Genomic DNA, 27,900 nt, shown 5'->3' on the forward strand with positions numbered 1-27,900 from the left:
CCGCTTGCGATGCGGCACGCCGTGCCTCGACCCGCATGGCGCCAGGGCAGGTCAGAGGGAGCAGCTCCATACCTTCGCTGATACAGTCACCTGTGACAATCCTTTATGGGCTGATAAAGTAAAGGGAAGTCTCTCAAGGAACAGAGCGCTGACTTGGCGGAGGGTCCCCCCAGGGACCAGGTGTCAGGGTTGTCTATCAGAAGGCTGAAAGGAGAAAAGGGACGTGTTACTGGGCTCTATTGTACCCTGGTTGTCATTGACTGATCGGGCCCATTTAGCTGGCTTTCACAGTGAATGAAACCACCTGAATAGATGAAAGCGAGACAGCCTTCCTGACAAACAAGGAGCCCTGGAATATTCATGGAGTATCTGTGAGGGAAAGATTAATGTATTAGAAATTAAAATGGGGCCCGGACGTATGATCTTGCTCTAACACTTGGCCAGACCTGTGTCACCCACCGCTAGCGCCTGAAGTCGGCACATGCCGCTGCCAAGGTGGAGAGGAATCATTAAGCACCCTGCCATTGTGTGAGCAGAATAATCAAACTTCAACCTCCTATTCTCTCCCTCCACACTGACAATGAATAATTCCGGAGCCATTTGCAATGTTAACGGCACCTATCTGTGCCATCCATGCCTTTATGATAAGAGCTCCAAATATGCATTTCAACGGTCTGAACAGAGGCCGCTTCGCCGGCATTTCAAAGGACACCTGTCAGTCATCTGAAAGAGCTGTCAGTCTCTGTCACGCAACGGTGCCAGTGAAATGGCCCAAAAGATAATCTTTACTCTCTCTCTTTCTCTCTCTCCACCCCTCTCTTTCACGTCGGAGCTTTTCCGTTTGCAATAGAGTGACAAGTGATTTACACTGGAAAATAGATTGTGTTTAAAACTGAAAAAGGGGCTCATTCTCGTAGGCAGGCGTATTCTTTGCAGGTTTACAACTGTATCAAATATGCTATCATAAATGTGATCTTGGCAACACTGAATGTCATTATGTGTGATACCATGAGCACTAGACAGGCTACTGAGCTCAAAGGTGACAGTGATAATTCCTATCTCTCCAAACAGAGTCCTGTGTGTGTGTGTGTGTGTGTGTGTGTGTGTGTGTGTGTGTGTGTGTGTGTGTGTGTGTGTGTGTGTGTGTGTGTGTGTGTGTGTGTGTGTGCGTGTGCGTGTGCGTGTGCGTGTGTGTGTGTGTGTGTGTGTGTGTGCACGCATACGTGCGTGCGTGTGAAAGAGAGAGAGAGACTATGAGACCAAAAATGGGTGGCATCAAACCGTTTTGTGCCCCTCAAAGTCTGACCTTCATCCAAATGTGGATTTGGATGGAATCTCACAATTGTGTGGCATACATGGTAAAAATACTGAATCTTAGTTTAACGCTGAAGTTATACAAATGGACCATTACAGGACAGAAAACAAAAATGAGATCAGAATGAATTAAAACTCCTTTTTGCTATACATCTCTATATCCGTAAACCAGATAGCCTACTTGCATGGTAGCTTGGTTGGCAAAGAGGCTACTGGAGCCCTTCTCATGTAGGCCAGTAATTTGTTAAGCATGACTAACTTGCATGCCACTAGCTGTTGGTGGTATTTACAATGGAGTGCAGAGGATGTGTTTGGACCTGAGCTTGCAGGGCCAGGGCAGGACAGGGCCCATTCCCACATACCCTATGGCCACTCCATAGACTAGCTAGGACACCCAGTCCTCATAGCGCACAGTCCACATAACCATAGGACAATTATGTCACAAGGGGAAGGTGAACACAATGACACTTAATGGGTCATGAATAAAGCAGAGCTTTACTATACTGTGGGCAGGCTGGCCACACTCAGTGGGCCAGGGCAGAGTGTACCATTCTGGTGCACAGCCTTTGTTGCATAGCATTCCGACTTTGTCTCCCATCTTCCCTTTCTCTAACGTGTTATCCAATGACACAGATATGGGAAAAGAATGCAGAAAAGAATGAGGAAAACGGTACTCTTCCAATTCCAATTATGAGAGGAGATCAGAGTGAGGACCGATAAGTCATGCATACCAAAATATCATTAACATATGTCAAGCACTGAACTCCAGTACAACTGCCTGAAACAGTTCCTCAACATGCTGGCTGAAACAGTTCCTCAACATGCTGCCGGGAACATTGCCAAAATCCAGTGTCACTTTAGTTCATCCAACACAAGCCTGTACAGAGCTCCGTGGAAAACTCTTGCGCTTACCCCATCCAAAAATTCTTTGTTGTTTTCCAGTGAGTCGGACCACTTTCGAACAGAACAAACACCAATTTGACGTCCGATTTGTTCAATTTTTGGGCACTCCTCTCTGTTACATAGTTTCCACAGCATGTCTCCTCACTCAACAATATCCTCATTGTGGCTTGGGAAGGACACGGTTCAAGAAGTGACTCAGTCGATGAATGTTCACTTTCATTTCTGAGCCCAGTAGGCTGGCATAATCCCTGATACTGAGCCCTGACTCACCGGCCTCCTCTTGGATTGACTGTTCTGCTCTTTTTTTTCTTCCTGTCTTCCATTGTGGAAAATGACTTGCTGTTGTTGCACTTTTGACATGACACTTTGTTTGACTAGAGGCTCTCACTGATCAAAATGACATGTATCACACAGTGACAACAAGGCGGTTGCGAGCAAAAATATTAGGATCATGAAACGCATGGAAGACGGATGAGCCCACATTACAAATAATTCATGTGTGACTGAAATGTTCTGAGGTAATCAAATGAAGTGAATAAAGGAACAAAAGCGGGTAGTTATCTTGTTTGGTTTTTTCTTTCTTCCTCTTCTTCTCCATTTTGAGTTCCTCACAGAAATGAATGTCAATAGATGTGCATGTACAACAGCTTACTTACAAATTATTCAGTGACTACAATTTTGCAGTTGAAAAAGTCACAAGAAAGCCATTTACCTGAGTCACAAATGAGTATGTAATTGAGTCCTTGGGGGAAATAACTCAGCTTAACTACTGGAAATAATGTGTAAATTCAATACATTTCCTAATGAGCTCATTTGAGTTTGCTGCAATTATATTTGCTAGTCTAGGTGCAGATAGAATTCCACAGCAGAGTTGAGGCGGACAAAACCACAGCTCTCTTGTATTCATTAAAATTAGCATATGGACCTGTCAACACTTCTCGGAGGCGCGTTGTAACAATGCCATTTAGCCCCGCATCAAGCCAATGCCAATGGAATGAATGCGTGTGGTGGGTAAATGCCTCCCCACCCCTAGCGACAGGGGTGGACTGGGACTGGCAAACCCAGCTCTGACGCACAAAAGAGCCTGCGTTTTTACAGCCAGGCCCTGGCCTCTGACCAGGGGCCATCCACATCAACACTGCTTACACTCCACCATACCTCCAAGCTACTGGCCCATGCCGATGCACACATCACAACCACTGGGAGGGGGGGGGGGGGGGGGGGAGAGCAAGAGAGAGAGAGAGAGAGAGAGAGAGAGAGAGAGAGAGAGAGAGAGAAAGAGAAAGAGAAAGAGAAAGAGAAAGAGAAAGAGAGAGAGAGAGAGAGAGAGAGAGAGAGAGAGAGAGAGAGAGAGAGAGAGAGACACACAGACAGACAGACAGACAGGAATGGAGTACTAAGAGGCAATATAGAAGAGGTGGGTGCCTGGGTGGGTGATTGCGGGGGCAAGAGAATAAGAGCAAAGGGGTGGTTAGGATCAAAGGAGAGAGAGATGTAGGTAGAGATAAGAGGAGGAAAAGATGAGTATCTGTTAGTATATTCATACACATTTTAAGATTTGCTTTGCGATTGTCCTTGTCATGGATCTCCGCCATTTATTTAGGCAAAATAACTGAAAATAGAACCGCCAAAACTTTTAAATAAATAATAAAACATACATCCCAAAGTGAACTTAGAGAAATGTCCTTATCAAAAGGTGCCAGGAATAAGGAGCAGATGAAAAAGAGCTCCTTTGTTGTTTGTCATCGTTTACGTCGGAGGCGCCAGTGAAGGCAAGGTATTGTTGCACAGCGGTGCACAGAAGGCCCCTGGTTGCATTGTTGTGCCAGGATTTTAAAACAGGCGCTAGTTATCAATAGACCGCAGACTATTCAACTCACTCAGCTGTGCCTCTCGATACACTTCAGAATCTCGCCTGCTGAACAGCCAGGCATGATCTCACACAATTGGGCATCTTCACTGACAGATCCTTTCTCTCTCCAGATGGATTCAGGTTTCTCCCCTCTGTCTATTTCTAACGGATCGGCCGGGGGTTGCCGCCATGCTAAGCTCCCTTCAGCGCATATATTATCAGGCCTAAGCACTATTTCAATTAATAAAATCCCATTAGAATGTGCCATTTTGGATATTTGTGGCCGGTCTGCATTAAGACATAATTAACCTTGCGATGTGCTTGTGACAGCAGAAATGGATTCTGTGAATTCAGCGCCATAAGGAGGGCAGGTGAATGAAAGAGATGAGACAAGGCCCTGGCTGTGCTCTGTACTGATCTGCACACATGTGATTATCTGGAGCACAAATCCAAATGTAAAAGCCCTGGGCAGGCTTTGATATTTCCGTCATGCGTTCGTCAGCTATGACCTGGGCTACATCTAACAGACCTAGACTGGAGGTCAGTGGGAATCAAGGGAGAGCACATGAAGATGAAGAGAAGAGAAGAGAGAAATTCTACTTCCTACAGATGAGATGGTCAAGGAACTTATCTCACACACACACAGGCATGCACACACACACACACACACACACACACACACACATACACACACGCACGCGCGTATGTATGTCGCACGCACACACACGCGAGCGCAGAGCATCCTCTAGGCTCATTATGGTTACCTTTGTCTAGTTTTGGTGCCATTACCACTCCCTCCTCAGCACTAAAAGCACAGGAACCGCCTTTATTCTGTCACTGTGCTAATTAGAAGATTACATACTGTACTCACACCTCTGTAGGACAGGGCCTTAATGAGCATGAAGGGAGACTAATCGAGTTTTTCTTACTCCTCTTTTGTGACATAAGCTATATACTGTAGGCATTAACGAGCTGGAGTGGACACCAAACCAATTCTACCCTATAGTTTTAGCAGAACAATTGTATTATGTATGATGAGACTGAAGAAATATCGCTTTGTAAAGCAAATTATGTTTTAAATTAGGATAACTGTGTCATATTATGATCGCCATATTGCATATTGGTGAATAAACTTAGGATAATGAGAAAGATGTTAATGAGTAGGATGTTAAATTAATCTCTGCATGGAGGTATTCTAAACAATGCCTTCACAAAATATATGCTCCAGCTTCCCAACAGTTGTTCTGTATATAAAACGAACATTATGATAAAGATCAAACATCGACAGCTCCTTCTGCAGTCTCTCTGTAAGCTATATTAATAGATTTCATTTTTAAACTATGGCCAAATACGTTCAAGAGATAACAATAACCCAATAAAGGAAAAAATCAAGTTAAAGAACAGTTTTCTAGTCACTGAAGTTAACAACATGAATCCTAGCGTCGCTATTCTGGGGGTGAACGTTCGGCGAAAATAGCAGATCTACAAGCTCCCAATGTGTCGCAAAATGACATGTTGTGAGCTTGTAGATCGGCTATTTTCTTTCTTTCTTTAAGATATTTTTTGTGGATTTTCCGCCTTTGTTGATAGCACAGTGGAGAGAGACAGGAAATGGGGAGAGACATGCAGCAAATCCGCTGCAAATCGAACCCGGGACAGGGGAAACGCTGTCAGGCATCAAAGCCTATGTGTTACGTGCCTTAACCAGAAAGATATTTGGTCGAGAGAGAGAAAAAAGGAGGAGTATAGTATAGACCCCTGAGGGACTCTGGTCAATTAAGTATATAGGGTTTATAAATGTGCCTGTATTAGAGCACTTTTTATGGAGACTGTGGCTACATTTTATTCCATACTAGTGGTCTTACGTAAGTCTTCCTCCTCAGGGACCAGTTGCAATTTAAAATTTAGCAGGCACTCTTATGGGGAGCAACTTACAAGTGCAAGATTAGAGTAAATGGCATGAACCCTAGTCAACAAATGACAGGGTAAATGGTCATGTAAGTAGAGTGGGGGAAAAAATTGTGCTACAAAGTAAGTTGCTTTGCAGTGCTACAATCCAAGTTAGTTAGGGTACTAGCTGCTGACAACCAGACACCATGTCCACAAATTGTGTAGTACTGATCAGATATCTGTTTCAGTCAGTGCCATAAAAATATATGCTAATATATATTGGCTATACTGTTTTTGCAGGCCTGAACAGCTAAATATTGCCCAACTGGAGTATCATCCTTGCCGTGGATATACTCCAGCTGGCAATAACTACCTGTAGTACTATATATACTATACTTGTTGTGGCTCTCGTTTGCATAAATGCCTTAAGCACACCATCCCAACATCCCCATCCTCAACACCCTCTCTCCACCTCTAACCCATCTCTTTAAAGACAGGTGTAACCCATACTGAAAAAATACAATCAAAATATATTTCACAGGTACATTCAAAATAAAACTGGCCACAATATAAAATTCTTGAAAATCAAAAAGCACTGGGTTCTTGATAAGGCTTGTGTCACCTCGATTCTACTGTAACTATGAAACTGTAAATAAGGGGGGAAAGGACTTTCATCCATAGAATAAATCTGACTCCTGTCTGGGATTTTAACAGATTTTTTAAGTCTGCCACTGCTTCCCATGACAGCTTACAACTGTTTCTCAAAACATTTTTTTGTGTGTGTGTGTAGAGAAATACAGCCAAGCTCAAATTTCTCTCGTCCCTTCAAGCGCAAAATACAAAAAGGCTCGGCTGCCAGTACCTGATTCAATCAAGTGTGTTACATTGTATACCCATGGGCAACAAGGCGACTTGTATTTTAATTAATAATGTAATACCCTAGTCTCAAAGGCTTGGCCCCCTGGCATTCGCACTGCCTTTTTTTGTAAACACTTTCAAGAAACCAACAAAGATGCTTGGAGCATTTCTTTCTACACATTCTCAGCTGGATTCGATCCATAATGGTTGGGCCTAACACAGCAGCGTTCTCAAGCAGCTTGAGAGTAAATGGAAACGCGTTCTTACACTGTAAAATCCTGAGTGTTCATTTAAGTCTGAAAGTGTGCCACACGCAATTTGGTACTATTTATACACTCTTGGAATTTCAAATGGATAAACTAACAGAGGATTTTACTGTGTACCAATTTCTAATAGCACATTAACTAAAACCAGTGCATTTGTCTGCAACGGTGGTACTTTAGATTATAATGGAAATGTAAACATAAAAGAAAGAAAAGAAGAACAATGGTGGAGAAGAGGTAGTAAGAACCAAGCAAGCAAACACAGAGCATGGTGTGAATGTAAGCTTATGTTTAGGGCTATGAAGACAGACACATAGCCATGGGTGTTGTGTTGTGAAGAATCACAAGCACAGTGAAGGGTGAAAAATACGCTTCTTTGGAGATCCTGAACTGGAAGGAACCCTGAGGGAGCTCAGGGGCTTGTGGGATGTAGGCTGTATTCAACCTTTCCCCGTAGCCTCAAAGCAGAAGTACAGCGACAAATGAGGCACTTTTACGCCATGCCATGAGAAGAAATGACTAATCTCTAATTCCCCAAAACATATGGGACAACATGGAATGAAGGGATGGATGAGCTGCTGAAATAACAAGGCAGCATATAGAGAAGGAAATAGTGAACAGAACATATCAAACTACAGAGATGACTAAATCATAAGAGTCGTAAAAAAAAGCTAAATGTGCGAATGGTGGCATATTAAGAAAAAGGAAAAGCAATATTTACATTTGATTCTACTGTTATTATTATATTTTATTTTGTTCTTTTTACCAGTTGTTATCATATTTTGGCAAAAGCCGTTATCATCAAGATCTCAATGAGATATCATTGATTCACAGGCAATAATGGTATTTTGATCTGCAATGACCTGTTTCCCACAAACACGATTTACAATGGTAACCCCACAACTGATGAAAAATACAATACAAAACAATACAAAATAACATACTCTTATTATAAGAACATTTCTAAACACAAATTCTGAGGTCCAAAATGTTTTAATTATTTTCATATGAACACAAGGCACGAGTCTAAAGTGATTATTCCTGCCCTTAGAGAATGGCTGTCTCCCTGCGCTCTGTCAAAAGGTCAATTATGGCCCCAAACCGCCATGCAGTGACAGTGACCTGGAAGCAGTACTGATGACCCCACAACCAGGGGCCCAAAAGAGTTGATCATCTAACATGCGGGCCGCCTGCAGCCATGGAAATCTGACATTTGTCCTTATTCAAATGAACACGAACAATATGCACTGCATGCCTCTCCCTAACCTGTGCCAAATATAATTCATAGGGACCAGCAGACTTAAAGCATTGTCCTTCAAACCATGTCCTCTAAACCATGTCCCTGCCTGTCCTCTAAAACCATGTCCCTGCCTGTCCTCTAAACCATGTCCCTGCCTGTCCTCTAAAACATGTCCCTTCCTGTCCTCTAAACCATGTCCCTGCCTGTCCTCTAAAAACCATGTCCCTGCCTGTTCTCTAAACCATGTCCCTGCCTGTTCTCTAAACCATGTCCCTGCCTGTTCTCTAAACCATGTCCCTGCCAGCCTCTCCTCTAAAAATCATGTCCCTGCCTGTCCTCTAAAGTTCTAAACCATGTCCCTGTCTGTCCTCTAAACCATGTCCCTGCCTGTCCTCTAAAAAACGTGTCCCTGCCTGTCCTCTAAAAACCATGTCCCTGCCTGTCCTCTAAACCAGGTCCCTACCTGTCCACAAAAAACCCTCAAACATTTTCATGTCAAGAACCATGAAATGCATACGTGTTAGCCCCGCAGAACTCAATTTGAAATATATCTCGTGTCAGAGAACCCTATAAGAGAAGTTTATACTTTCTCTCTTCTAGCCGGTGAAATAATAGTGAAATTAAAGGTAAGGTAAGTGATTTTCTTGGTTAAAATAAGTGTTATATAGCTATATTCTGAGCACTAATTGCTATAGAGTCTTTGTTCGGTAATATGAGTCTCCATGTCTCTCTCCAGCTCTTTATTGAACAGAAAATGCATTTTCAGGTCAGGGTACCAATTGTATCCAATCAGGATAGAGAACTCAGACAGGATACAGATTAACCAAGTGAAATTGGAAGTGATGACACAAAGAAATGAGCAGAAACATTTTTAACTGGAACACTTCAACTGGAAACTGGAAATTAAAGCTGATAAATGGGTACTCTCTGCTGATTGGCTGACATTTTGTCACCTACCTGAAAATGTATGTTCTGTTTAATGAAGAGCTGGAGAGACATGGAGACTCCTGTTACTGAACAAACACTCTATAGAAATGATTACTATCAGAATATAGTGCTTTAACCTTTTAACAAAAACCTTTTTGTTTTAACCAACATATATCGCTACCTTTAATGTCTACTCTGGCTTTTATTTGCATCCCAGACAGTTTTCAAGTTGCTTGATTGAATATTTTGATATTTGATACTCATTTTATCAGACACTCCTATATAAGCCCAACTTCAGACTCATTGAAAACACACCCTGCTTCTGCCGATTGATATTGCCCTTCTAATGCATGAGGGGGGGGGCGTGTTTTTTCAAATACTCTTTTCCTTTATTTTATTTTTTTCATTAAAAAATTAAAAAGGAAAAAAGGAATTGAAACTTAAAAACTGTCTGGAGTGCACACTAAAGTAGACATTAAAATGACCCCAGAAGTGTTAATTTAACTCTGAGAGAGTATGGGTCAATTTGGTTCCATTTATACCAGTCGTTACAGACTCGTTCTTAATTGTCAAAGATTTAGCTGGAGGCCCCCTGAAAGCCCCACAAAGACCAACAACTAAATCAGTTCATATTGTGTGAAAGAAATTAAGGCTGAAAAACAAAGAGAGAGTTGGCTTTTAGCAAAGGGGGTTAGGGTTATCTTCAGACACCATCATGTTTTCATACATTTTAAGATCATCCTGCATAGAAAGGCCACCTTAAACTAAATCTATGAAAACTTGATTATTGAATGCCGTAAAATAGGACACACAATGACAAGCTTGAGGTTAGCCACATTTACTGCGCAGTACACAACAAAATCCAGAGTGCTAATTCAGCTCTGAAAGGGTACAAATTCACCTGCAAGGGTCCACTTTTGTACACTTTCAGAAGTACATTAACACTCAGGATTTTATTGTGTTGTAAAAGAAACAGGGGGGGGGGGGCTCTATAAGAGGGTTACTGCGACAATACCAGTTTATACACAGTAAATTCCCTCTGAATAGCACTTGCCGGGAGCATCACCTACCATGTCAAATGTTTATCCATGTGGACTTTCCATCTCATGTTGTTTGGTCTGCGTGTGCAGGAGGTACTGTAGAGAGGTGGCTGATAAACCGTATGACACAGAGCAGCGGCTCCTGTGTCTTCGGGGCATTCCACAGAGCATGATCATGAAAAGCAGAAACACCAAGCAAACTGTAAAAGGTTGAGCCGTGGAAAACGTATTTCTTCTGCACGTCAGTTAATTCCCCCCACCCCACCCCAACAGCCCCTCTTTGGTTCCATATCACTTTTTCTATTATGCTTCGACCGCATCGAAAACATAATACAAATCACGCTCTGCTGGAAGAAATCTAATCATTATACCCCCCCATGAAAAAAAACGGATAGCCAGTGAAAAATGGGGGGGAATTGTTATTTTTCACATTCTAATTCACATCACAAAGAACCCAAAAGAAACACTACTGTATATCAGATTGGTTTGCTGCCTTTTGCCCCCAGCCATGCAGCACACACTGATATTAGTTTTAAATACAGATTGCTGGCAATAACAGAACAGAAGGCTCCATGCCTGCTATACTGGCCCGGCATGGATTGCTCCACACTGTTGGCTCGCCGAGACGACTTCAATCAAAAAAACAAAAAAAAGGCTCAGATAAATGTAGTTCTTTGGGTTCTGTCAACTGTAAACTGTTATTGATCCCCACAAATGAAATTTGTTCACGCTGATCGATCAAACACATTATCTGTGTTTTCCAGTCTATTACCAGCAAGTGGAAACTCAAGAGGCGTCAATAAATAGAGTTGGGTCACCCCGGGTAGAATCCCTCCGAGCTGGAGGGGCTGTAAAAACAGGCGACCAAACATAAGCACTTGTACTTAAAGGTAATGGACCTGTGTCATGACTAAACACTAAATGCCTGGGGTGGCTGGGTATAGAAAGCACTTCTGTAGCACCTTCAAGGTCTGGAGACAGTCATGTGTGTTTCTCTGCCTCTTTTTCTCTCTCTCTGTCTCTCTCTCCCCCTCTTTCTCACACACACACACACACACACACACACACACACACACACACACACACACACACACACACACACACACACACACACACACACACACACACACACACACACACACACACACACACACACACACACACACACACACACACACACACACGTGAAAGCCTTCCAGCTGGCACCCTGCTCCTGTACTTGGCAGGTCGAGGGGAACAAGAGAATTAAACCTATATTGCCCCAGCTACCAGTTCTCAAATATCAGCGGAGTCCAGCTCTTCACTGGGGACTGGAGAGAGGAAAGCATGTCAGTTGTACAAGCAGTTCCACCTGGCACCACTCCATTCAACTGATCTGCTGAGAGCTACTGTAGGAGAAAAGTTTTCATGGATAAACTAAGTGGAATAGAAGGGGGTTCACCATAAAGGTGGATAACACACTATCCCTGTTGTAGCTCATGCCTTATTCAACAGGATAAAGTTTGAATAAAAAGCACAATGATCGGTTTGGCAAACTTAGTCGCGTTACTAGTTTACATCCTTGGTTACTATCTGTTTATTTGTACATATTGGCAGTAGTGCGACGGCCAAGTGATGTGAACATAGGTATGTATGTGTCCACTGTAGCCTTGCACTCCCATGAATCAGAGTTTGTCTATAAAATTATAAATTATGTTTCAAATAAATGTCCTTCTGTTGGCCATCCAACTGTATAGGACCATGATGATGCCGTAACGTCAAAGTCATTAGATTAGTCTAAGTATAGACATTCTGAGAATGAGTCTTGACTCAGAAACCCAGAAGCGCCAAAGAAACTAAACATTGGAATGAGCACTAGGATCTGGGAAACTCCTTAAAATCTACAACCCTTACACAGATATAACATTATATCAAGAAACACCTTACAGCGCTAATAAAAAAATCCATATAATGTTATGAACAGTTACTAATAGTTACGTATGAATAATTCCTTATGCGCCGTATTATGATTTTACAACATACCCTCTCTATGTTGATTATAGCTCCAGCAAGATGACTTTGTATCATAATTATTGCTGCCTGTGACTGAGCCCCTGAGCTTCAGAAGCCTCCACTGAACTTCACTTAAACTATCTACTTCTTCGGTCCCTTTGCATTTCTTCAGACTAACAGAAGAGTGACAGCTTGTCCATAAACCAAAGGCAGCCTTACTAGAAATAAGAATATCCGCCCCTCTACCGTGATAGAGCAGCCCTGATAAGCCCTTTATTATGGAAAATTATTTTAAACAGCATAAAACGGCAGAGGCTAAATTTTTTCCCATGTTTCTGCCACTATCACTCTGGCTATTGATAAGATGTCTAAATTTATTGCAGAATAATTCGGCAGGAAAAGAGATAAAAGGCTGCTGAATAAAATATGAGGCGAAGGCTGTAAATTGTAGCAATGCATATCGTCTCATTCAAATGTAGGACGCAATTACCATCTGGTACACTCATCAGTCCCCTCCTTTATGACTTAATTATATGTTTAATGCTATCAGATCAAGGAAAGGGCAAAACAGATGAATGAGAGAGAAAGAGAAAAGATTCCGCAACAAGACAAAAGGCAGATGAAAAGAAACATAAAGGGATGGAATTGATTTCATTTACCAGGAAATAGAAAAAGTTAATTTAGATACAATGCTCCCTCATCTCCGGTGCCTTTGTAAGATAATAAACCTGCCGTGTTTGCCAATAGGTCTCATATGAATCCAACAAAAGAAGTCAAGTTCCTCAAATTCAAATGTCTGCCTGCATTCCTTTGAGAGAATGGCAACTTTGTGGATATTATCTGATCATTGCAATTCCTATCCCTGCCATGCAATACATTATCAACGTAAAAGTTTAATCACAAGAGAGTTATAAGTGGATCCAACATGAAATAAGATATATAATTTGCATACTGGTATATATACTACTCTATTCAATTCTGTTCTTCTCAATTGCCTTCCATTCTTCATGTGAAAAGGGGTTGAGACTGAAACTTCATTAACCAATTAAGCCCTATTACAAAATAGCGAAAATAGCTGATGTACAAGTTCACAACATGTCGCGGTGCAATGCAGTACAAGCTTGTAGATCTTATTTTAGAAAATGTTAGGCAAAAAAAATGAAAGCAAAAAATGACAATGATTACATTCCCAAAATAGGGATGCAGGAGGTTATACTACCCTATACACCCTGAAACTTTTTGTTTGGATGCACATCGCGTAAAACCTTGTGCTCAGTGTGCAGAAAACAAACTCGGGGTTGTCCAAATGGCTTTGGGGGAAAAGGCTAGCCAGTGGGCATCCCAGGTGCCAGCGGGCACTGTCCTAACTGTGTACCTTTGGCCAGAACTCATTATAGTGTGACATTTAGGTCTGCTGCTGTCCATGCCAAGTCAGCCCCTTGGATTGAGACAAATTATGTAGTTATTTTTTATGTCAGACATTAAGTCATGTCCAGTGGGAGGGAAATCAGTATCACCTTCATGTCACCTGCTCAAAAGAATGAATGTGGGGATGGCAGTGGACATCGTAACCATTTATGTCCTATTTTCAAACAATTAAATTTCAAAGACCCCTCCCATTTATTTATTTTTTTATGTTTTCTCCTATGACCTACCCAAAAAAGGATGCTTGGGTAAAAGTGGTTAAATGGCGGAATTACGCTATATAACGATGAGAAATATTCTGTTCTATCAAAGCTAGACTTAATAAACAATTAACAATTATATTTTCATACTATGACATGTAATCTTTGAAGGTTCAGAAAAGAAAAGTTAACAGCAGCAGTGTAGATTGATAGTCAGAAATAGGGTCTGCAGTCAGTGAAATTTGGCAAAAATAAATAAATAAAAATAAACAAATAAATCACAGTATAATACGACACAAGCAATGTCACAGCCATGTTCAACCCTATTGCCACCTTGGCTAGAGTGTATTCTGCTTCCAAGGTAACCATGGAACATATCGCACAAATCCAAATGCCAATAATTGCAGAGATATTCTACCTGTATACTGCAGAACTCTTGACAATTCCTTTTGGTGTGTGCTCTTGTTGTCTTCAAAGGCTGGAGAGACAGAAAGCAAGGAATAGAATACATAAAAAAAACAATCCATCATTTGTGGTAGGTAAATTACAAATGAAACTATTATGTAAGGACTAACAGTAATTTGACACTGCTTATAAAGCCTTGATTTCACTGATTTAAACTGTGCAGATGGTTTGATATAACACAGTATCATGTACTTACAGTACCTGTCCTGTACATCATCACTGAAAGTGGTTTTATGACTATCATATAGCATTTTGAAACTGTTCTACCTTAAGGATCCAATATTCATTTCAAACATATATTGGGACTTGGGTACAAAACAGTACTTGATAGGTAAGGTTTTAAACAAAATATTTGTATAACTTATTATCAAAATGGCAAAGAGAGTTACTAAGTGCAGAACTTCTTGTTCTGCGTTTCAAATTATTTCAGAAACCCATGTGGAAGAGTAGTCCCTCCCCATTGCAACATGAACAGAGCAAAAGCTCCATCTTGTGGCCTGAAATGTGTATAGTACTATAGTAGACTGAGTACTCAAATGATTCCCTAGATTATCCTGTGTTGCCAACTGCAGGCTGATTGCAAACAAAGTTGTGCTAAATCTAGCAGACTAAGCAATAAACTCAAACATGTATGGGAGGAGAAACTTGTCAAACATTGAAACACCAAATCCATTAGTCAGTGTCACTCTGCTCAAATTGCTGTGTCCTTTTAGAAGAAAAATCTCAAGAAAAATTAATCAGTGCACCTCATTTACTGGTAGGAGCACAATTAGAGATGTACAGAGATACAGCGTGTGACAGTCAGTACAACATTTACACGAATGGAAAGAAATGTCTGAACTCACAGTCACTGAGTGAACAAGCGTTAGTAGGCTTCAGGTATCTCATGACACATGAAATAAATCAAAATTATTTATTTGGCTTGCACTGTGGGGTAAATTATAGATAATATAGCAGTTGATAAATTCAGAGTACAGTCCAGTTGATGTGTGTGCCATGGATATTTTCCACACAAACTTCAAGATGTAACAAACAGAAAAAGGGGGTGTAATTGATTTCAAGTTAATTGTGCAAAGGTCTCCCTGATGGGTACCATCTGTCAAAACAAGCTGTACATTCACTAATTCTAATCATAATTAATTAAATGGCTAACAAATTACATACATCATAGTTAACACAGGGGGGAAAACGACCGCAGGAACTGTTATGAAACAAATTAGCTTTAACAATGAAAGAAAATTACATCACATAACTAAATATTGTACTCATTTCCGCAAGCCATATTTCTTAATGAATTCTCTAATTAATTTAATTCACACAATGTGCATAATTTGGAGCTGAAAATGTCAGTGGGTCAGACTTAACCGTATTCTTGCTGGCTGTCTATTTCAACGACTGCTGTATTAGCAAAACATGACCTCTATGTAAATTACAGGAACCAACTGTTGTAATTTTAATTCCAGGGTCTAATTAACATGTTCTAAAGATATCTTACAACTACATTTAGCCCATTTTACATATGCCAGTGTCAATTTAAGACCTTCATTTGCCTGTATTTCATTTTGTATAATCCCTTGGATAGGATACTATGATGATACTATGATGATACATTTGATATGACCGAGTATGTTACAATGATGGAAACAGTTCTATTTGCTCAAACTGGTTGAAATTCAAACACCCATTGAGTCACAAAGAAAATCTGTTATTTTTGGCGAATGACAGTCATGCAGCAAAGTATAAATTAGGTTTTAAGCAACCGCTTCCATTTCTCTCTCTCTCTCTCTCTCTCTCTCTCTCTCTCTCTCTCTCTCTCTCTCTCTCTCTCTCTCTCTCTCTCTCTCTCTCTCTCTCTCTCTCTCTCTCTCTCTCTCTCTCTCTCTCTCTCTCTCTCTCTCTCTCTCTCTCTCTCTCTCTCTCTCTCTCTCTCTCTCTCTCTCTCTCTCTCTCTCTCTCTCTCTCTCTCTCTCTCTCTCTCTCTCTCTCTCTCTCTCTCTAACATAAATGCACCATCAGCTGGAGAACTGGAAAACCTGGCCATATTGAGGTCAACAGGCCCCCAGTGTAATCCAGTAGGTAATGGTGATTGACTCAAGAGGTGCCCTTTTGCCAGGGTGGTTCTTTACACTACAGGACCATTTAGGAGAACTACACTGAAAAACTACAGTAGTGTAAGTCACAACACAGGTTATTGGACTACTACAGTATAGACCCCTTAACAGACGACGTCACACTGATAAGAACCAGTATGCGTGCAACCAGTATGTGCTCAATGAAACCCATTCTATCAGGTCTCGCTAGGACGCGCCTCACCAGCCAACACACAAGAGGGTGTTGGGGTGTGCTGAAACCAGCGCACCCCAAAACAACAGGTTGAGAATTGATTGCGTGAAACAATCACCTGTGCATCCAGTCTCAATGTGTTGGTAAACAAATAATTGGTCTATGTCATTTCAGGAAATGAAACTTATTTTGTGTTATTATACACTAACAAATAATATCTAAATATATCTTACAGTCAAACACTACAACATGTCATCTTTATCTATCTGGCTAGTGTCTGCCCTAACCCCACATCCATTAAATTTAGAGAAAATGCAATCAAATTCAGCAAATGATCACATCATGTGTGGATGCAAAAATGGATGAATAAATGAATAAATTGGCCAGTGAATGGAACATATAAACTAACACATGCATTGCAGAGCTTGGGGGCTATCCTGAGGCCAATCATTTAGCTAACACGCTAATGAAAGCCTGTGTAGTGTGGCTAAGGGCAGCCACCAGGGGAGGTACAACTCCTCTCTCTCTTCATGTTGAGGTCGGGGACTGTTAATAGGCTGGATGGAGCCAGTGTGACTCCCAGGAGATTGTCTGCTGATGAAGAGGAAAAAACCTGTCGTCGCCCTCACTAATCACTGCCTAATGGCCACAGTAATACAGGTTTTATGAATGTGTGTGTGTGTGTGTGTGTGTGTGTGTGTGTGTGTGTGTGTGTGTGTGTGTGTGTGTGTGTGTGTGTGTGTGTGTGTGTGTGTGTGTGTGTGTGTGTGTGTGTGTGTGCGCGAGAGACACAAGTCTGGTGATATTCAAGTACTTTCCATTGGTGGGGTCATGTTAGTCCCTCAATCTGTTCCACAGGCAAATATAATACTGTCCACTCCTGCATTGGAACAGCACTTTTAATAGTTGTCCATAGATAACCGCCGTACTTGGTTATGTTTGCATCACACACATTTTGACCATTTAAAACACTACTGTTTTCAGAGTACATAGGCTCTCATTCAACACTTCAACAAAGCTTTATCAAGTAGTCAACACGTGGGCTGAACCACATCTACATGGGCGAGCTTTACTCTAAATTGAAGGTGGTGTAAGTGACTTTTTTCTTTTTGCTATAATGTGTTCATGTTCAAGAGCTGTCTCCCATCTCTCCAGCTCTTTAGTAAACAGAAAATACATTTTCAGGTCGAGATACCTATTTCATCTAATCAAAAGCGATTCTCATAAAGGATACAAGAGGAAAAACATGTGATATTGAAAGTGATGGAAAAAATGAGCAGACAAAATTGGAACAGATAAAACTGAAGATGATAAATGAAATTTGTGACCCACCTGAAAATGTATTGTCTGCTTATTAAAGACCTGGAATAACAGAGAGACCCTTGTTACTACTGAACAAACACAGCATCAATGATTACTATCACAATATAGAGCTTTAACCTTTTAACAACAACAAAAAACTTTTCAGCACAACTTTACAGCAATTTGAGTTGCAAATTATCAACAAGTATATCAGAAACATTACTTTAAAGTCCTTATTTTGAGAGTTAGATCTTTTTTTTTTTAAAGATTTGTATACATTTGAAAAGTTGTGAAATGGGACATTCTGTAGCTGTAGTATACAACCCACGTAGACGTATTTATGATTCTGACGTTTGAAAACGTCAGAATCATAAATACGTCTACTCTACGAGGGTTGTATACTACAGCTAGGACATTCTGCATAATGAGTACTTTCTACTTTTGGTACTTGAAGTACACTTTGATACCAATACTTTTGTACCTTTAGGCAAGTACATGTTTAATTCCGGACTTTTACTTGTAACAGCGTATTTCTACGTTGCAGTATTGATACTTTTGCTTAGGTAAAGAAATGTAGTACTTCTTCCACCACAGCACTTTGGATATTTGACACTTTTGTTGCCACCCCGCCTCGGCGTGGGCCGAAACTTTGTGTCTCTCTGTCCAATCACCATGTGCTCTGAAAGAGTGCAAAGTTGAAGGAAAGCTCTACGTACGTCGTGGTTCCACAATGAATCACTCTCTCATGGCGAGGCTGGCTTTTATATGGAACGACCGTTTCGCTTCTCTTCTTATGGGTGAGTTGAGCCAAGCAGAACACCTCGTCCGGTGACAGGACTCAGTCAGGACTCAGGAGGAAACCCTCCGCTGTTTATTGCACAGGACACCCTGACTGCACCGTGCGTCTGCGCGCGGTCCTCCCTTGATCGGACTCTCTCTTTTCTTGGTGCTTCGACCAGGTGGGCGTGGTTTTAAGATTAGACTTTTTAGGCATAGATCTAGCTCCTGTGAGGTTAATGTTAGGGGTTACGGTTAGACGTAGTTTTAGTGAGGTTAAGTTTAGGGTTAGGTTTCGGTGTAGGCATAGTTTTAAGTGAGGTTAAGGTTAGGACGGAGGATTAGGGATAGTCATATAACCACGCCCACCTGGGCGAAACACCAAAGAAAGAGGGAGTCCCTCCCGTTGATGTCAACGAAATGTGCACGGACTCGTCTGTGACTGACGTGCCACGCAGGCAGCTGTAACTTTACCAAAGTCTTGACCAGCAAAGTTTTGTTACAGTAATAAGTATGAGTGAGTGGCGCCACTTATACTACGATATTTTGACAATCTGAGTTGTTGTTGTCGTTGTTTTGTCCTGCTTTTATTGGATCCCAGTTTTGTTTTTAAAATACGAAGACCATGAAGATCAGGAGATTCTTCAGGGACAGTGGGAGGGTCCTGGCGTTTGTTTTCATAGCTTCTGTCATTTGGCTACTGTTCGACATGGCGGCACTTCGTATATCGTTGAATGATGTCAACAGTCATCTGTTGAAGGAGCGTGTGATCAAGGAAAGGGCGATCATGAAACAACAAGCCACCAAAGTGACACTGTTGACGAACCGGGGGTTTAAGCATCCAGTGCAGAAGGTGGACTTGGACATAGATTATGCGGGCAAAGGGCCACTCGTTGCGGTGAACAAAGTCGCTGAAGTGTACAGACACCGAGCAAAGAAACCGGAACAAAAGTTGAGAGACAATAAACTTAGCTCCTTTCAACAGCAAGGGCATGTCAAACCCAAGCTCGACAGTCCTAAATCTGTGGTTTCTAAGCATAATGAAAATGCTGCCCCACAACAACAACATGTCACGCCAAAGCAAAGTGTAATTGTAAAAAACAAGGCACCTGCCAAAATGGCAGTGAACCTAGACCTGAGCGAGACAAACACAGAAGTAAAGGAGGCTAAAGAAAATGTAATGTTACATGCAGTACAGGAAGCTAAAGAACATGTCATGTTACATGCAGTAGTTTCTAATACTACCAAAGTGCCACCTAGTGTTCAGGGAGAAAAGCACCTCACCCAACCTACCTCACAGAAGAAACCCCATAAAATTGGGGATTCACTACAAAAAGCTGTTGAAAACATGGACTCAAAGAAAATAGAGAAAGGAAAGGATGAACCCATGCCAAAGTCTGACAAACAGGCAAACCAAATCAAGAATGAGGCGGTGCACCCAGCTCCCAATGAGGTAAAAACAAAAGAGTTGGATGGCAAGAAACAGGAAAAGCAGGTCAAAGTTGATGTGAGGGAACCCCTGAAACCGGGAGTGGACTTCAAGGTAAACCCCACGGTTGCACGTAAACCAGGTGTCCACAAAGTGCTCCCTCTTGACATGACTAATGCCCCTAGAGATGCCAATGCGGTTGGTCAGTTTGGTCATGCTGCCAACGTTCCCATTGACAAGGACGGGGAGGTGAAGAAGAGATGGAATGAAGGACACTTCAATGTCTACTTGAGCGATCAGATCCCAGTGGACCGTGCCATCCCTGATACAAGACCTGAGGCGTGAGTCTTGCATTAGAAGAATTTATATATATAATATATATATATATATATATATATATATATTTATATACTGTATGTGTATAATGCTCATGTCACTATGACTCAGCCATAACCATATAAGGAGTTCCCAATAGAACCTCTGTGTGTGTGTGTGTGTGTGTGTGTGTGTGTGTGTGTGTGTGTGTGTGTGTGTGTGTGTGTGTGTGTGTGTGTGTGTGTGTGTGTGTGTGTGTGTGTGTGTGTGTGTGTGTGTGTGTGTGTGTGTGTCACACACACACACACACACACATATATATATATACATATACTGTACATATATCTCCTGGTTCTGTGTGGAAAAATAAAAAACCTGAGGGATTGTACGTGACGTCACGTTCGGGTGAAAATCAGTTTGGTCTGTCTGTGTGTTTTTCTAGGTGTGCGCAGAGTATTGTCCATGACAATTTGCCCACTACCAGTGTGATCTTCTGCTTTGTGGATGAGGTGTGGTCCACACTGCTCCGCTCTGTGCACAGTGTTCTCAACAGGTCCCCACCTCAGCTCCTCAAAGAGATCATCCTGGTCGATGACTTCAGCTCCAAAGGTGATGGAATGTTACGAAGAAAATGTTTCTACATGTAGATATATATACCAGGGATGTTGTTTTGTTTAAGTTTCAGCTCTATATTCTGACAGTAATCATTGCTATGGAGTGTTCAGTAACAGGGGTCTCCCCGTCTCTAGCTCTAGTGAACAGAAAAACATTTCAGGTCTTAAAGCCAATTTCATCCAATCAGGAGAGAGAACTCGTACAGGATAAACAAGTGAAATTGGAATTTATGAAACAAGAAAATGAGCAGACAATATGGGACGTTTTAAAGTTTAAGCCGATAAATGAGTTCTCTCTCCTGATGAATGAAGAGAAATTGGTGTCCCACCTGAAAATGTATGACTATGTTCTGCTTTAATGAGCTGGAGAGATGGGGAGACTCCTGACCACTGAACAAACACTCCATATCAATGATTGCTATCAGTATATAGTGCTATTCAACCCCTATTTTAACAAAAGAAAATATCTCAGCACATTTAACCACATGTCCCTTGTGTCCTTATTCTGGGCATATCATAATACGCGAACATAGTGAAAATAGCCAATCTACCAGCTCAAAACGCATCGCAACGTGACACGTTGTGAGCTTATAGATTGTCGAATTTTGCTAATTATAGATTGTCGAATTTTGCTAATTGATGTACAATGAAGTGCAATTAACCGAAAATATATCGAAACCAACATTTAGAACCAATAAAGACTTAATCTGGCTCATGTAGGTTAATCAAGAAGCAGTTTAACCTACATGTTCTTTTTTATATAGCTTTTTTATTTCTTATATATCAACGAAACGACACACAAAATGTACTTAATTGATTAGTCTGATTAACCACTTAACACTGTGTTGTACTTCATTGTAGAATGGTGCCGTACAAAATAGCAAAAATAGCCGATTTACAAGCTCACAGCGTGTCACTTTGTGCTGCGCTGCGAGCTTGTACATCTGCTATTTCTGAACATTTTTGAAAAATCGTGAAAGTGTGAGAACTACTGATTTAAGGCATCTGTAGAATCGGCCTCGGGTCTTAATGGATTAAGTGGTTAATCATTGACTGGAAAAAGGCACATTAAGTGCTTTAGTTCTTTTAATCATGAGTTTTTGTTGTTTTTAGATGTAGGTATTAGGTTGTGATAGGATATGTAACACTGTCCTCCGGCTGGAGTTGAACCTGGAAAATATGTTGATTAACGTAGACCATAGTGTGTTTAGTAATAAGTTTCATAGTATCTTACAAAAATACTGATATCAATATATCAGTTATCAGTCAACTTTCTCTTGAAGAGAGAAATTATCTCTTTAAAATAGATAATGTGTTCATATGAGGGCTGCAGTTTGACCACTGTTCTTTCCTTTCACAGACTATCTGAAAGAACAGCTGGATGTGTACATGTCCCAGTTTCCCAAAGTCCGCATTATTCGTCTGAAGGAGAGGGAGGGTCTAATCAGGGCTCGGATGGCAGGAGCTGCAGTTGCCAAAGGTAAATATACTAAATATATATATATACTAAATATATATATATATATATATATATATATATATATATATATATATATATATATATATATATATATATATATATATATATCATTACAGTTCTGATAATTAATTTCTTAATTTCTTGCATTACATCAATGGACAACCAATTAACAACTAGTTGTCCACCCAAATAAATCTATTCATGTACTGTATTAGGGTTGCATATATACACTTCTGTTTATTGTATTTATTTTACTAAGTGTACATAAAACAATGTCTTATCAATGAGGCACTGAAAAGCGTTCCAGGAAGTGATCATTACATTATTATGGTGCCTCACCCACACTAAGTAAATATATTGAATCCTTGTCCTGTAGATGTGGCTGTTTGACTAAAACAGTTTGTTTGCTTTTCTTTCAGGCGAGGTTCTTACTTTCCTTGACTCCCATGTTGAATGCAACGTGGGCTGGTTGGAGCCGCTGTTAGAGAGAGTCTACCTTGACAGAAAGAAAGTGGCATGTCCAGTTATTGAAGTCATCAGTGATAAGGACTTGAGGTGACGTCGTGTAACACATCCTGTTCAATGTCATAATGCATGTCTGTGCAGTGTTGAAATGAGTATACAAGAACATGTCATATTGATCTGCAAATCTCAACATAAGTATTAATTCTTCCATGTTGGGGTTTCTTTTCAGTTATGTGCTTGTCGACAACTTCCAAAGAGGTATATTTAAATGGCCTTTGGTGTTTGGCTGGAGCACATTATCAGAAAACCACATCAAGAAGAACAACCTGACAGTCATAGATCCAATTAGGCAAGTGTTCAATTACAGACATTGAAACTCAACACTTTTTGTGCACTTTGCAGCTGCTTAGGGTTTGAATGTACAAAAGGTGGTGGTTGTTAGAAAACAAAATGTAGTTGTATGTTAGCATTTAGATTAGAATGATTGCCAGTTGCCACTGCTGCTCAATAAACTACTCCTTGAATTATGCAGGTGTCCAGTCATGGCTGGGGGTCTTTTCTCTATAGACAAGAAATACTTCTATGAACTGGGTGCCTATGATCCTGGACTAGATGTATGGGGCGGAGAGAACATGGAGATTTCATTTAAGGTAAGTAGCTCGTTTAATACTCATTCAATACAGATCCTTAGCAACGACATAATCGAAACACAGGCATTAGAGGTATTCGATTTTGCATGCAATATCTAATCATGCAAGTCAGTTAACAGAGGAAATCAAATAAATGTTATTTGAAAAGAGGTTTTCTTACATAATAATAATAATAATAAATTGCTAAAACGAATGGCTTGACATCAACCGATGAGATCAACCCATGGCCATATGGCTTCTACAGATTAAAAAGCACAGAAATGCCTAAACTTTCTTGACCTCCAAAATGAACATGACCCTACAGTATGTTCATGTGAAGCGGTCAATACATACACACATCCATGTTGATGTCATACTTAGTATAGGTGCCATGCAGCACTTCTAACCTCATGACTATGTCCTATGCTTGCCTCATGTTTTGTCACTGGACAGATCTGGATGTGTGGAGGAGAAATTGAGATAATCCCCTGTTCTAGAGTGGGCCACATTTTCAGAGGCCAGAACCCCTACAAGTTCCCCAAGGACAGGCAGAAGACTGTGGAGCGTAACCTAGCCCGGGTGGTCGAGGTGTGGTTGGATGAATACAAGGACCTCTTCTATGGCCATGGCTACCACCACCTGCAGGACAAGAAACTCATTGACATTGGCAACCTCACAGAGCAGATCGAGCTGAGGAAGAGGCTCAAGTGCAAGAGCTTCAAGTGGTACCTGGAGAATGTATATCCAGATATTGATGCTCCTTTGACCAAAGCAGAGGGCCTGGTATGTTGATTTGATTCCAAACAGTTGCAGTACCGACTCACAATGCTCTGACTTTTGCTTTCACTTTAACCCTGTTCATATCCTTAAAACATTCTCTAAATACAAAGACAATTGTATATGTCCCCTAAGAAGTCAGTGATGTCTCTGTGGAGAGATCTTTAATGACTCAACCCAAACAAGAGCCTGTTGTGCTCGTATTGAACAAAGACTGGCCTGTGACAGCTAATGTGTTTATTGAAGGAACAGAGAAGGAAAACAAGCTCTGTCTCTCTGTCATGTGGCACGATGAGTGACTGAACAAATACTTTTAGTGCTGCTCTTCCAGATCTGTGACATTGCTGTTATTTTACCTATCTCCTTTTTTAGGTGTTCAATCAAGGCTTAAGGAAATGCCTTGCTCTGCAAAAAGGCTCACTGTCATTTGAAATATGTGATCTCAGCAAGGAGGTAAATACCTTTGCTCTCCTATCTGATGTGTCTTTGCATGTGTAGCTAAAGTGATACCAGGCACCACTTTATTACTTCAGAGTTGTTAGAATAATTCTTGTCCATTTTCCTTTTAGTATTACACAGATATATTTTTTTTAATCATTCTTCATAATCCAAAAATGGTCATCTTTGCTGACAAGTAACCCAGCACAAAAATATACAAGACTAGAACCAGGCCAAGACAAAGTCTGAGACTTTCAAAACGCATTCTTGTTGGTTTTCAGTGCACCCCCTCCCACTGAACTACTCTTGGAATAACCTATAGTTTTCATGAAGCCTAATTATATGCCTGTCACAAACTCTTCCCCCTTTCTTTCCCTCTAAAATTCAGAGTCAGCACTTTAATTACACCTGGATGAAGCACATTCGCCAGCAAGATTTATGCATCGTTCCTCAGGGCAAACACACTAGCCTGACTCTGGAGCTATGTGACAATGCCAAGCCGAATCTTCGCTGGTTCCACAAGGGCTCCAACTCAGCACTGGTAGGTTGGCTTTGGGCGGGGCACTCTCTTTTGTCTGCCACAGCTATGTTCTTTCATCCAGAACATCTTCGTCTCTGTACAGTCAGTTTCTAACAGCAGGGGTGTGTCTTAAGCCATTGTTATTCACAATTGAGAGGATTTTTCTTTTTTCTTTTGTCTTCAACCACTTTTACCCTGAGATATTAGTTCTGGATATTAATATTGGCATGACAAAAAGCTGGCATTAAAGTTGGCTTTGCCTTTCTACACCGAATCTATCTGCTGTAAAGCCTCCCCGTGTGTATAAATTGCATGCAGGCATTGCGGAATAGAAGTGTTACACAATAGTTGTAGATGCTATACATTTATAACTATAGTTTTACTGAAGTATTTTCCTTCACTGAGCACCATAAAGGGTGCTTTTTCCCAATAATAAGAGCATGCTAAAGTTGTATAACCTACTCAGTTGTCAAAAAGTTCATTATAAAATGACAAAACTCACGTCATAAGATCATTTCACACTCCCCTTTCTCTCATACACTTGCTCTGTCACGCAAGATGACAGTGTCAGTAGACTATACATTTATGATAGCCAACGCATTTATTTCACAAAATACAGACTCAAAAGATGTATGTGTTGGTTTTTTTAGGATAGGGGCCTATTCATTTATTGATTTATATTGTTGCCACTGTGACTCGCAGCTCTCACATTTTCTCACAAAACATTGCACATAGTAATGTGCACGGGTGTGTGAGAGTGAGGGACACCATGTTGATGATGTTAGTTTTTCAACCTATTCCGTTTAACTGCAAATTAACTCAAGAATGGGTGGAAAGCTTTTTATGAATCACAAGGGCAAAGTCAAAATGACATAATCATTCATATCTCAGGTAGAAATGGCATAGTGGTGATTGAGGTATGTACACAGAGTGAGGCAAGCATTTACAAGGGGGGCTCGGGGGGGGGAGGGTAAGTGAGTCGAGATGAACAACATGAAGTTACTTGTTATGAACTCAGATTCACTCGACAACGGTTGCCACATTTATGATCGTGACAGGCTCAGTTGTATGACAGACGAAAACCAAGGTTGCAGGTCAAAAGTTCTCTTTATTTCCATGCAACCACAAACTGCTTGCCATGCCTTTGTTGTAATGTTGTGGTACAAGGAAACAAATAACATAAAGGCCAGATTCAGTACCAGACCTGTCATGACAGAACTTGTCTCTCTCCCTGAATGTGTCTTGGCCTTTCAGGCATAAATGAAGCTGAAACAGGACTAAAAATGAGTGGCATTAAATGTTGTTTGACCTTGTCTCAGTCTTTGAAAATCACTAATCTAGAATATTTGGTGTCTCAGACTCATATCACACCTACTGTATATGTTAAAATACTTTACACTAAACTTAATTATCTGTTTTGTTTTTGCCAAGGACGAGCACCTCATAGCAGAGTTGCCCCATATGTGCTTGGAGGCTGGTCTTCAGGGTGACACTATCCAACTCGGCCAATGTGAATCCAGCAATGCCTTCCAGAAGTGGCAGTTCACACACTACCACGCTCAGTGAAGGGGGTTAAAAAGTCAGAGGTGTTTTTAACTAGAAACTCTCAGTGGCCCTCTGTGGTCCAGCGTGGACACACACCTGTCCCATGGAACTGGGGAATGCTGCACTGGCAGCAATTTCAGTGGTGCTCATTCCACCAGTATCCTGAAGGGGAGCACACCACTATGGGATCTCAGGAGGTGGAGTCGGCATACTGTGCAATGCTTGTTGATGATACCAGCCTTTGTCACATCACCAGGCCCAGAGTGGAAAGAGAGCCTCTAGTCACTGTGCTGGAGGAACATATTGGGATATTCAGCCTGCAGTTTTTTTTCCGAAAAGCTCTTCCGTTTGGTGAATGGGAATATGGGCGTCCCTGAGATGTGTATAAAAATTATGTTTCGACGATGAACTTATGAGCACTCCATTTGATAACACAGCAAACCACATATGGTTTGACTGCCGAAGATAAAACATTCTCTGATAGTAAAAAAAAAAAATCTTTTTGTTTTCATTGTTAAAAATGTTTTTTTTTTATATAAAATGCCAATGCATGCAATGTTGTGAGTTTTTTCCATGAATGTAATACATATCAGGCAGACATGCCGAGACTTCAGATGTCATCTACTACACAAGATAGTTTGATTAGACTTTTGAGCTGGTAAATGGGGTTTAAAACCTAAACCAAAGTAATGGATTATTAAGGTTTAGTTTTGATAATGCATATCTTCTCTTGGTATGTCTCTCTTGCTGTCAATATAGGGAAGTGTTGATTCAAGATACCTTTGCTGTGATTTTCTTACTTTCGCCTAAACATGAAATGGGGGGGGGGGGGGGGGTAATTAAAATGTAAGAATAAACATGATTGATATGACAAAGGGTTTTGTACCATTTATTTTATTTCACATTACTTTATTTGAATCCACCAAGGCATTCAGTACAATAGTGTTATACATTTAC

At 40.9% G+C, this 27,900-nt stretch overlaps 1 protein-coding gene and 1 long non-coding RNA gene across 2 annotated transcripts; one reads left to right on the plus strand and one right to left on the minus strand.

Moving 5' to 3' along the window:
- Window positions 1–18,797, minus strand: LOC311064969. The gene is made up of 4 exons (XR_014602773.1): window positions 18,671–18,797; window positions 17,985–18,014; window positions 14,323–14,382; window positions 1–204 (listed from the first exon to the last, which is right to left on the minus strand). It is a non-coding gene; the product is annotated as an uncharacterized lncRNA (long non-coding RNA).
- galnt5 (polypeptide N-acetylgalactosaminyltransferase 5) lies at window positions 18,683–27,749 on the plus strand. The gene is made up of 10 exons (XM_084085051.1): window positions 18,683–20,501; window positions 20,918–21,084; window positions 22,450–22,569; window positions 22,989–23,124; window positions 23,264–23,383; window positions 23,567–23,684; window positions 24,117–24,446; window positions 24,813–24,893; window positions 25,267–25,419; window positions 26,830–27,749. The coding sequence occupies exons 1-10, from the start codon at window positions 19,357–19,359 to the stop codon at window positions 26,962–26,964; spliced, it is 2,505 nt and encodes an 834-aa protein (XP_083941177.1). The 5' UTR covers window positions 18,683–19,356; the 3' UTR covers window positions 26,965–27,749.
- The last annotated feature ends 151 nt before the right edge of the window (window positions 27,750–27,900 follow it).

The sequence above is a fragment of the Gymnoscopelus microlampas genome (assembly GCF_963454915.1).
Source record: "Gymnoscopelus microlampas genome assembly, chromosome: 17".
Lineage (NCBI taxonomy): Eukaryota > Metazoa > Chordata > Actinopteri > Myctophiformes > Myctophidae > Gymnoscopelus > Gymnoscopelus microlampas.